Genomic DNA, 13,064 nt, shown 5'->3' on the forward strand with positions numbered 1-13,064 from the left:
TGAAATAGTGGTTCAATAAAATTTGAATGTGAGTCAACAAACAAGATGACATGGCCTTTCACCTGTGACCTGTCTCGAAAGGGTTAAGATGCTACTTCAAGTGATTTTATCATTTACTTTTGAAACATAGCTTTAAAATAGTTATAAATAAAGTTTAAATTTGATTGAATAAAGCAAGAATTACACTTTCGTGTCACAGTTGAGTAAATATATTGGTTTATCAGTTTTTGTAAAGCATTATTTTTGTTTGTGAATTGTGAAAGTGTTTGTGTTAAATTATATCTGCTTGAAACTTTTCTTCAATGACAAGACATTAGGTAACTTGAGATAAAGTAAGCTTATAAAGTTTAGAGATGGGTTGAATGGGTAATAAAGAAAGCTTTATCACAAGTTTAATACATTTTTATTAGTTTATTGTTGTAAATGTGTTTCATATACAATTCCATGATATGAAAGAGGTTTTTAATTCTGAAGTTTGTATCACATTTAAAAGGAGATTTAGACCATTTTCTGGTGTTTTAGTTTAACTTAAGTAATTTTTACCTAAGTAACAGTAACACATTTAGAAAATTAGTGTAATTTGATTAACTCAGTAGCCACATACCACCAGTATGATATTAATAATAGAGTTTATTTTCTTTAATCAGTCTGTGAAGAAAGTATGCATTTATAAATCATATAAAGAAAAATATGTCGTAAAATCTGAAACCAATATAGGCATGATTACAGTTTTGGAGTATTTCCTAGATCAAGTAGATACATGCCTTTGTATTTGTCTTGCATTTAACCTATAAATCTATACTTCTTATTGATTTGAAATTTTGCTTTTTTCAATACTATACAGGAATTTTATCTATGCTCGGAAATGCTAATTCTAATCCTATACCACCACTTAATCTTCTTGGTGATTTTTGTGGAGGTGGACTAATGTGTGCACTCGGAATTTGTCTTGCTCTTTATGTTAGGACTCAAACTGGTGAAGGCCAAGTAGTTGATGCCAGCATGGTTAGTTCTTCAGTGTTTTATATGAATCTTTCAAGTCTTTTAGAGTAGAATTATTATTATTGTACTTAATTAGTAAGTGCATTATTAAAAAGAACATATTTTATTATTTGTTTATCTTAAATGTTAAAGTTTTCCTACTTTTCCTTGAGAAACGTTTTTATTATTTTTTTTAAGTTTGGGCTAACAGTACTAATTAAGAAAATAAAATTTAATAGAAGTGATTAAACAAACTCTCTCATGTGGGACTACATTAATATCCTTGTGCTGACAAGTAACAATCTATGTACTATATTCACTGAAATGTCTGCTACAACATTTGATGATCTTTATTTTATTAAATGTAGATGTAGCAAAATATCACATTTCAAATGTCTTAGCTCTGATGTTCATTCACTTCACTGTGAAGTAATAATTAAGTCACCAAAATGTTTAAATGATTAGCTTCCATCAAAACTCCTAATTCAAGCGGTGTGAATGAGAATTTTTGTTTTCCGTTAACTTTGCAGATAAATATTTATTATGTTAAGTGTATCTTATAGTGGTTTCACAATATAAAAAAAGTTGGTGTTTATTTTTTATGTGGAACAAGGTGCTCTGTACACAGCAAACAAGTGGAGCATATATTGAAATTAAATGATTAAATATAGAAAAACATAAATATAGCAGTTAGAGGTACATATAAATTTGTGTGTGGCTGAACTTTTTATTCAAAATAGCAAACTTTCAGTTCATATTATAAGTTTTTCACATACAAAAAATCATATTTTTAGTGAAGTGTTTATAATAAAATAAAATAATGATTTGACTATTAATATATTGAGTATTTGCTTTTAATAGTCCATGTGCAAAGTAATTTTCATGTTAGAACTAAAAATACTTTTCTTCATCTCAAAAATCTCAAATTTTCTTTGTGTAATCCCTAAAAACCTCCTAAATGCATTTCAAACGTTTTTTCAGTAAAACTTTATAGTTTATCTGTATTTTCTCTGAAAATGGGATTGGTCAAATCGACCGACCTCATAACCGCCAACAAAAAAATCAAAATAAACTTAAATCACCCTTTTTTCTTTCTAGAATGACCTCAAATTGTAACATGAAACTACATTCGTTTTTCCAAAGTAGCTTTAAGTTCGTAACAGTATACATTTATTTATAATTAAATTTTATTGTTTTATTGCTCTTTGAATCATGGCTAGCTACTATCTGCACCTTCATAAGTTGTAAATCATTCAGGGAATGTACAGCTCATGTTACGCTATGAAATTACATTACCCATGAGCTGCTCGCGTGCATGCCTCATGAATCCTTATGATTATATTATTACCAAATCTAGTCTTAAATAACTTAAAAAGATCCGTATTGTTAGGTTTTCATTACTTTTATGATAATAAATAAAGAATAAATATGGAAAAAAAAGAAATAAAGTATTTACCTTATCTTTTTTTTTTCTTCTTGCTGTTGGGTTTCAAAGAGAGTTAACCCTAATTTTTTATACTAATGCTAGTAATGCACTTAATAATCTTTATTTAATTATATAATGCATCAAAGAATATAGACTAATAACATGCAAAACGTAGACAAATTCACTTACCTCTCAAAATGTTCCTAGCTTTCTAACTATGAGACAAGAACCATTACAAATTCATCCAAGCTAGTTGTTAATTTTCCCATGGGAATGAATCTTGTACTGTGAGTGAAATTCAAGATATTCTGTTCAGAATACAATACATCATTTGATAGAGGAAAACCTTGACTTTCTATTGTAATATATAATGAAACATGAGAAAGAAATATCAATGAATTGTGAAAGAGAGCATGTGGCAGGAGGGGTCTGATTTTCTATTCAATAGCTCTGTAACGAAACAAAAGTGAAGACTATAAAAAATTATGGTTTGTCTGAGCAATAACAATTTTATAGAGAGTAATTTATATTTAATTTTGTTCTTTTTCGAGTGTTGGTGGATAAAATAGGGATGATGACATGCTAAGAGAAAATGTGTCATGTGGGTCACACTAGTGGAAATTCAGGATTTTTCTAATATTGCCATGTAGAATTAGTAACTTAAAACTTGTGTACTATTAAAATATGGATTATTAGCTAAGATTTTATGCTATTCTAATTGTATAACATAAAAAAAAGTAGTTTAATAAAATCTTGAATGTAAGACAATAAAACATTGTGTCATGCACAGTAAAGGGTACCTGGGGTGATAAGGTTAATATCTGATTATTACGTAGTTTTTGTACCAGTACATCATAATAAGACTGATAATAATTGTTTACAAATCATTTTTTATTAGCCATATACTACAAGTTTCCAGTAACAAGAAACATAATAACACCTTAATAATAGCATCATGACTGCACAATTTGTGTGTTACATACCACTGCTGACAAGGCATTCTGCAACCACCTTGATCAGCTCTGGTATAGAGCGAAAGACCTTATCTTGTAAATTTGTAATGATTATAGTACACTGTATCATCATTTGAGAACTTTGCTCTTCAGAACATTATCAAATTTAAACTCAGCATTCAAAATAACAATTGAAAATATACCAAGAAGTTAAGCTCTAATTATTTTGTGATTATTATCCATATAGGTAGAAGGCAGTACATACTTAGGAAGTTGGTTGTGGACATCTAGATCTATTAAGTCTCTTCCATTATGGACACAACCACGAGGGAAGAACATGCTAGATGGTGGAGCTCCATTCTATAACACTTATTCCACCCAAGATGGAAAATATATGGCTGTAGGATCAATTGAACCCAAGTTTTATAGTGAACTTTTAAAAGGTATGGTGCAATCTTTTATCTTCATGTAGATTGTCTTTGCAATTAAGTTTTGATGTTCTGAATACATTAGTTAATATCAGTTAATGAGTCAAAACTGAAGAGATTGGATTATACCATACATTTCCATCTTATTGTAATATTATAGTATTTATTCTGAATTTCTTTTTTGTTCACATAACAAGTGGTTGATAAAACTATTAAGTTCATTTTGTTCTAGCTGCCTTTGTTGTTCTTTAGCAGGTAATACTTGTTCTGCTTTGGAGGGAGGGGATATTGCTTAAATACTCATCTTGTTAAGGATGTTGACAGCAGCACCCTTCAGTGATTGTTTAGGTGACATGTAGAGGTTACAGCCTCACCTATATTGGAATGAGAGTGACCAGTCACATGGTTAACACTAGTCTCTGAGTAAATATGGCATTTCTAGCAAACTAATGAATATTTGATATAGTCAAACTGGAACATAAACTTGATAAACTAGAGAAGAAAGAAGAGAAAGACACAAATAAAAGTGACAATCTGTCATTCCATAAAAACAAGTACACAAACTGTGTGTATGTGTTTGATGTTTGTTCTGATAACTCTTTCGTGCTTGTTATGATTTTCATGCTATAACTTTTAAACTTGTATGTGTATGTTCATGACATTTGGCAGATTATCAGTAAACACTACAATGTTTTCATATGCAAAATATCAGATTTTTTTATTAAGTCTTAAAGTTTGTTAAGGAATGTTTTTCATGCCTTTTTTGCATATTGCCTATCCAACATGTAAAGTAATTTTCCTTTTGAGATTAAAAATACTTTTATGCATCAGAAAATTTTCAAATTTCACATGCAAAATCTTTATGATGTCTGCATAGTTATCAAATGTCTCTTAAGAAAAAACTATATTTTATCTATTATTTTCACTAACAAATATCTGTACGGGTTCAGTAGATTTGACCGATCTCGTAACCACAATAAAAAATTAGGAAATAAATATAAATTATGCCTCTTTCGTTCTAGAATGAACACAAATTATAACACGAAAACAGAAATGTTTATACTAAATAGCTTAAATCTCTTAACATTATGCATTTATATATATTTATTATTTTGACCTTTCAGCCATGTTTGGCTAACAATACAGAAGCTACAATGATGCAGAGCACGTGCACTCATGTTACCATATCAAATAATATAAAACTGACCTTTAGTCTTTACAAAGTAACATGTCTTGGTTGTGTTTTAGTGGACTAGAATTTTGTAAGATACAGTCATATTTAAATTATTATACGTAATATATGTATATACATTATTACTATTTACAAATAACTTTTTAAATTTATTTATAAAATTTAACATCTGGAGGATGTGAAATGAAATATATTTTTAGGTTTTATATATACATTAGAAATAACCACAAAATCAATAATTACTATACTGATACCACAGAATTCCACTATAATTTATCAAGCTTAGTAATTAAGCTGTATTTGGGTCTAAAATAATATGAAATTTTGAGCAGACTAAAGAGTCACCTTACCAGCATGAAGATTTGTATCAAAAGAATAAGATAATGTTATAATAAATGAAAATGTCTGAGAAAGTCACTAGGAGGACATTCTGAGATTTTGATTGGTTATTCAAATGTCATAGACAGAAGTATGTGTATATAAGGGAGTGTTTCCAAAAATGGAAGAGGTGAGCGGGACCACTGTGTTTGATTCAGTACATGAGCGATATCTCAGCAAATAGAAAAGATAGGAGTTTCTTATTATTCTTATTTATATTATGATTTATTAATATCAGTCATTTGAGTTCCTAATTCATACAAAACTATCGACTTTGTATTTTCACCTCACAAAAATCTAATTTGAAGCAGTGCTGCATTCAACGTACAACGTGACACACAAAAATCGATGTTTAGGTATGTTTTTTATATTTCCTTTTAAATTAAGAGCTCAAATAATGTATAATACTAAAATTTGAATTATAATTTACAGTGTGATACCAAACTTATTGACATAAGTTTTGAAGGTTAATCAACAAATGACATGGCCTTTGACCCGTGTGGAAAGGGATGAAAGATTTTGCATTACATCTTTAACTGTGTGTCTAGTCTCATTTTTTCCATTATATATCACAAGTCACATATTTTGAGATTTAGCCTTATTTCATAATTAGTATCTTGAGGAGTTCTACTGTTTTTAAATGTACCTATCCCAATGCTCAAACATTAACTAAATTTTACCTGAATATACAATAGAGTGGATAGGAAGGAGACAATTTTGTTGCTGAAACTACAGGGTATCATATTGCATAGTTTGATCTATCTGCTGAAGTGTACATTGCCCTTTACTCCTACTTTTGTGTAATATAAGTTTAAAAAGACTTTATAATTAAGAAAAATGGCATTTTCTACAATTAGAAGGAATTACAACCAAGAGGAAGAGTCAGAAGCTGAAGAGAGAGTTGTAGGCCATAAAAAAAAGCCCTCTCTTGAGTGTAGGAGTTTCATTAATGATGTGAGGGCCCGTGATTTCTATCTTATAGCAGCCGATGACTCAGAAAGAAGAGCCATTGATATCTGGTGCACATAGAACAGCTATTTATGCTCTTCCCCTGAAGATTGACATTGGTGCAAGTAACACAAGGAAGACTGAGAATTGTTATGGTAGTGTGACATCTGGTGATTCTTAAACTCAGTCTATGGCCTGTGCAGGACTTACATGCTTACAACGCTTGAAAACATCAGAGAGAGAAACTGTGGGTGCCATTGGTGGGATTTATTATCCAACCAGAATTATCTCACCAATAGATGAGATGGCAGATACTAAAGTATGAAATGATTAGATCAAATGAGTGGCAGAACAATGATGTGCATTCAGTTGCTTGACCCCATGCTCCTCCATGATTCATTACTATATCTGCAGTACACTTCCCAGTTAAAGAAAGCTCATCATTTACCAAAGGGTGTCATGGTCCCTCAGAACATCTTCTATAATGCCTACTGTAATGAGGACTTCTTGTTCAGATGACAGGTGATTTGAACAAGGAACAACTATGGAACTGCAAGACAGCCATTACTGATGAATTCAAGGCACAGAAGTGGAGTTCATGGAATACTTGATGGCATATGCAAATGATCTTCACCATATGCATAGTAAGGCTTTTTCTGCAAAGACCTCAGCAAATCCCAAGTTTATCTTCATTGACAAGTTTGTAGAAGGGCTTCCCAGTGAGATGATTTATCATCATCTGGTTGAGAGAGATCTTCTCACACTTACCAAAACAGTAACTATCATGATATGGTACCAAGTAGTGACTTTGATGCAGTTGTAAGAGAGGAAAAAAATTGTCTTTCCATGATTAATGTGTCATAACTTACACTGCTTATGCCTCCACCAGGACATCCTAGAGGGAAGAAACAAAGTGCCTATTTTTCAAGATGGGCCCAACAACTGACTTAGGGGAAAGTAACTGCAACAGGTGTGGTTCTCATGGGTTTGACTTTCCCCTATTACAGATTTATTTATTTAAGTCCAGAATATTTTTTGCAGTTGTGGGTTAGGCTCACAAGTCACTAACTCAAAGAAGTTTATGCAAAGAATAAAGAAATCACTCAGACATCAGAGGACAAACAACACATATATCTTATCATATGGTTCCATAAATGCAAACAACACAAATATTCTTATTAGTTAATAACATAAGTGCAAATTATTATCTTTCAAACATTTTTCTAGTAATGCTACAAGTTCATTCAGAACAGGTATTAAATAACCAATCATTTTAGTGAGATCATCTCTTTTTCTAGTCATGATTACTTATACATTGCTACATAAAACAGAGATGACAAAATAAACTTGCATAGAGGTTAGGTAGTGGAAGTTTCTATAAGTGGTGACTTTGGCTGTTCTACTAGCTTTACTGGACCATTGCTGGAGGACTGGAGCAAGACTGAATAAAGATGTGGAGACCTCTGTAAAAATTGGGAATAGCTTGTTAAAAATCGGCAAGAGAGTTGCCCAAAGATCTGCCGAGAGAATCCGTACATTATTTTAAAAAAGGCTCTCAAATAGAATCTTTACATCAGAGATGGGAGTGGTATCAAATCTATATTCAGATCACCACCCTCAAGATAGTAATTGAACTTATACTAAAGCGGCTGCAGGGAGAAACAACTGATCTATGTTGACATTTTGGGTTTGGTCTCATGTTTAAGTTTGTGCCTAAGAACCTGAAAATGGTATTCAAGTAGATAAAAAAGGAAGGCTTTAAACTGAAACCAGGAAAATTTTCATTCCATAAGTGGAATTTCCATGGATCTTGCTAAAACAGCAGTGGTGACCAAACAAGAAGTCCACATTTTTCTCAATTTTTCCTCATATTACCAATAACTTGTGATCATCTTCTCCAAGATCACATCAGTATTATTGGTGTTTAGTAAGATGGAATGAGAAATATGAGCAAACATTCCAGTCCATAAAGTGTGCTTTAATAGAAGCCCCAGTATTGGCGCTAGATGTAAAAGCAAGAATTAGCTCCAGTTGTCCACACAGCTGCTAAACCATGACCTTCTAATTGACATATCTGGAAATTAAACTTGATCATTGAGAGCTATCACAGTCATTTGATTGAGAAATTGATGCTTAAAAGGAAGTGGTGATTCCTTGCTTCCAAGCTGTCAAGTATGTAGTGCATTATGTTATTTATCTTATATGAAGTTAAGTTAGTTTTTATTACAAGATGAACAGGACCAAAAGAATTTGTGGCCCTTAATTTCTATAAAATATATTCTTAAGATATCAGATTATAACTACTCAATTTAGGATGACTAGTTCCAGTAGATGTAATAATTAACTGAACATTATAGCTAAGAGTTTGAAAATACTAACTCTTGCTTTCTGAGATACCAATAGATTTTTCCAAGGCAGAAACATTTCTCAAGAATCACTCACTGATCTAGCTGAGTGGCAAGAGCTTTACAGAGAAAACTGCATAATTCTCACTTGATCTTTTCCAGTATAGCTTAAAGGCACTTTTTCATGTACAGTGAGGGAGTTATGTTTCATCAGTGTGTGTTGATAAATACTATAGTAACAGCACTAAAATTAATTCTGACTTACAAATGTTTTAGCTGAAATGTTTCAGTTTAGCCAAATTCGGTTCATGATTATTTATTTCATAATTCTTGAATAGAAAAACTTGGAATATGGCAGCATTCTTTTTAGGCCACTTCTGAGCAGTAACATCAGGGTCATGTAATTTATGTGTATGACAATGTATGTGTGTAAATAAATACATGTGCATGCTCTCATATGTGTGCAGCTACAATACAAGAAGTCATTCATGAATTTTGTATAACATAATGGACTAATTACATAATGAACAAATATGAATGAAAACAATGGATTCAACCAGAATGATAAAACTTTGTGGTAAGAGGTTAACCCTATGCCTGTGTATGTCATAATCTTGTTCTACAGTTTCATTCAAAATTTAATTAAATAGCACTATCATTATTGTATGTAATTGATCTTGGCATCAAAATGTAGTTCATAATCCACATTTTTATGTTATCTAAGTTTTAATTTCTTAATTTCAAAAGTAATTCTCAGTTTTCACTACTCTATGTCACATGAAGCACCTGGGGCTTTGATTACTCCTTTTTTTAATCCCTTTTATGCCTTTCAATCTGTCCAACTATTTATAAGTTCAGTAATTCTCCCATTTACATCGGGGATGCATTCCTAGAAAATACAATGATAGGCAGATCAACATAAATCAATCACTATTTTCCCATTGACTTAATGTTATAAATGGAAGATGCATTTCTGGAGACTAATTTTAGGACATCCAAGCATATTCTAACCCAACATAAATGCATAGAAAATATATAAATCAATACAGGTCATCATGTTTAAGGGTTTTTGGAAAGTTTAGAGCAAAAATAGTCACAGGGAATATCACTCAGTACTGGCCCATAAGACAGACAACATGTAACTGTGGTTGAGGGAAGTGCTGGCAGGCTGGCTTTGACCTTACTGCCTGAAGTGGAAATGTACCTGTGTAGTGAACCTACTTGTTGTCATGACACAGCATAGGCCTAAGCACATAATTTTAATTTTTCATTTTTGGCACACGTTGCCAAAAACTATGTTAAACTGGATTTAACCAACTTATTTTAGATATTGTTCCCTAATTTCTTAAAGACCTTATATCCAATTGGCATAAATGGGAGAGTTACTGTATGAACTTTAGATATTTAAACATCAAGAAAGCTGTCCAACCTACAAACCATGGACCTTCCATCTTACCATATCTTTAGTTTCTAACCCATGTGGTATGTATTAAATATACATGTTTATAACCAAAGAAACAATAAAATCCAACATACTGCTCCCTTGAATTTCTTTATTTTTTAAGGTTAAAAACTGTAGTTCAAAAAATAAAATGTTGAACTGTTAAGAGTAAAAGCAATGCTCTGAGCAGTAATGGAATTTTTAACCTATTTATAGCTTAGTTAGAATGCTAGATAAATTATAATAGTTTTAGGACATTATATTTTAGTACTTGATATTTTTTTGTGTTATAAAATGCATATTTGTAATCTCCACAAATTAATTTGTGGGTGCCTTAATTTGAGAGATTCAACAAGGCTTGCCACAAAGCTTAAATGACTATGGCATACAATACAGAAGTGCAAATCTATTTCATAACATCTAAAGCACTGGAAATCGTTGCTTTTTATGTATATTTGATAATTATTGACATATGTTTTATTCCAAATAACTCAAATTTTAGCATATAAGAGCAATTATAAATAATTTTTTATTGAGAGAATGTGTTATACTAAAAAGGTATTGTCATTGGACTTCATCTATCTAGGAAGTCTTTGAATGACATTTCAATTTGCTAGCACAGGTTTTAATCAGATCCTGATGTCTGTCTTTTAGACAGATTCCAGAAGAGCTGTTTAAAGATTTTGTTGCCATCTGGTTTTATAGGCAGCTTTTGTCAGAGGTATTTAACCCTTTCATTACTGCTTCAGTAGATTACACTGACCATGTGACTTCAAAGTGCCCATCAGAGTTTCCATATTGTAACTTTTAACATGTTCTGTGCATCTTCATGAAATTTTTAAAACTTTTAGAAAAAATACAAGTTTTCTGTAGAAAAGAAATCAGAATTTTTAATTACGTTTACAAAAAACTTGTCCATGAATATATAAAGTCAGAGTGTTGACTGCTCTGAGTACAAGGTGATTTTCAATTTAAGATTAAAAATACTTTTCTTCATTTGAAAATTATAAAATTTCATTTGCAGAATTGCTAAAACCTCGTAAATTAATATCAAATGTTATTTTTTACTAAAACTTTATATTTCATCTGTTATTTTCTGTAGCCCAACTCTATACGCATTTGGTTAATTTGACCAAATTTATAACTACCATAAAAAATTGCAAAATAAAATGAGTAGTACTGTTCTATCTCTTTTAGTATTGGCTATAAAGTTTCAAAGTGTTTCTCCTGAAAGTTTCTACTTTTAACCTTTTTAACATAAACCAAACATAAAGCAATGAATCATTACTCTTCCCATTAAACTATTTATGTGACACTGTAATGCAAAACAATTGATAGCAAACAAGCATATGCAGTGCTATAAACTAAGATTCTCACAGAGTTTATTGTAATCCTGGCTCCAAGAACACAGTAGGAGAGGATTTATCAGTTTGTTTACAGAAAAGTGGTTACAAGGAGAATTATCTAAAGTAGTAAAAGTGAAAGAAAATGAAAACGTCTGTGATGATCCAATAAACTTGGTAAGTATTTGGATGTTAGTTATCCTCTCAGGGTGGTTGAAATTTAGAGGTATAGGTTTACAAGGTAAATGCTTAATTTTTAGCTATTTTTATTAAAATAAATAAAAAGAGTGATTTGTATTACGTATGATGCTACAAAATTGATTTGCACTCACGTAATACTTGCAAAGCCTCACAGTAAGCCTCATTCATTCTCTCAAGTGGAGGGGAAAGACATGTAAATGTAACTTTTGTAAATTTCAGAAAACCAAAATATTATCAAATTACTGTACTGGTACATATAAAACTAATGTAATTTAGGTGGCTTTATAACTAAGCTATATATGAGCAATGAATTAATCAGTAGACTTTTACAAATAACTATCAGTTTTTACATAGGCTGGAATGTATTCTTTCTATTGGTTATAAACATGTACTTAAGAGAAGTAGAAATGAGTAGACAGGTTTCGAAAGAATGGGGTAATGGAGGGGCTACATTGATATCTCAGCAGATCGAAACATGGGATTATGGTTATTATTTTATATTCTAGCTTGTCACTGTCTGAAATTTGAGTTTCTAGTTCTTTAACCACTATAGACAGTGTATGGTAGGCATAATACAATATAAACTGACCAATAGGACATGTAATATGACATACCAAAAAGAATATTTAGCATTTTGTTTTTAATATTTTCTTTTGAATTAAAAATTAAAACACATATATAGTATTAAAATTTGAAATATAAACAACTGATCCTAATTTTATTCATATACATTGATAATAAAGTTGTTTAATTAAATTTTGAAAATAACTCTAAAACAATTTGACATGCACCTTTTGACCTGTCTGTAGTGAGAGGATTAAACAACTTCTTTAACTTTAGATTTCTATAACAGAAGCCTTCCCTCATCAGAAGATAATGATACGTTCACAAAATAAACTTTAACTCTTCCTGTATAAGGAAACCTTTATTTTTCATAATGGCCTTAGCTTTCTCTTTCAAACTTAGCTCAGATGCCATTTCTTGAAGAAGGAAAAATATTACAAGTGTATTATTAGGTTGTCAAGAAATTATTGTTGCATTTTAGAACACTTCCATTAACCACCCCAAAAACGTACATCACGTGTAATAGTTAAACGAATTGCCTAAATGTCATGTTAGTGTAGCCTATATAATGTGTAAAGTTTAGTATATTTTAATCCCTTATAGTGATGGCACACAATGAGACACACGTTCAGCATGTAATGCTGTTTGAATACAAGAAGGGAAACAATGCCTCTGTAGCTACAAAGTTTATGGAAATGTTTCAAATGTTCATAAGTGTCAACAGTGGTTCAGCAAATTTTGTTCGGGTGACTTTAGCCTTAAAAACTGTGATAGCAGGGGCTGACATGTTGGAATTGATATTGATGCTCTGAAGATGCTTGTTGAGTCTAACCCAAGGCCACACACATTCGTGAAATGGCCCTG

At 31.2% G+C, this 13,064-nt stretch overlaps 1 protein-coding gene across 1 annotated transcript in view; it reads left to right on the top strand.

Annotated features, from left to right (window-relative positions):
* The window catches only part of LOC106470747 (alpha-methylacyl-CoA racemase-like), a 74,626-nt gene that overhangs the window by 55,625 nt on the left and 5,937 nt on the right, over positions 1-13,064 (top strand). The window contains exons 5-6 of the mRNA XM_013931313.2: positions 845-1,005; positions 3,608-3,803. Of these exons, the coding sequence (XP_013786767.2) occupies positions 845-1,005; positions 3,608-3,803 (357 nt within the window). The remainder of the gene's footprint in view (positions 1-844; positions 1,006-3,607; positions 3,804-13,064) is intronic.

This window comes from Limulus polyphemus, unplaced genomic scaffold, assembly GCF_000517525.1.
Source record: "Limulus polyphemus unplaced genomic scaffold, Limulus_polyphemus-2.1.2 Scaffold4196, whole genome shotgun sequence".
Classification (NCBI taxonomy): domain Eukaryota; kingdom Metazoa; phylum Arthropoda; class Merostomata; order Xiphosura; family Limulidae; genus Limulus; species Limulus polyphemus.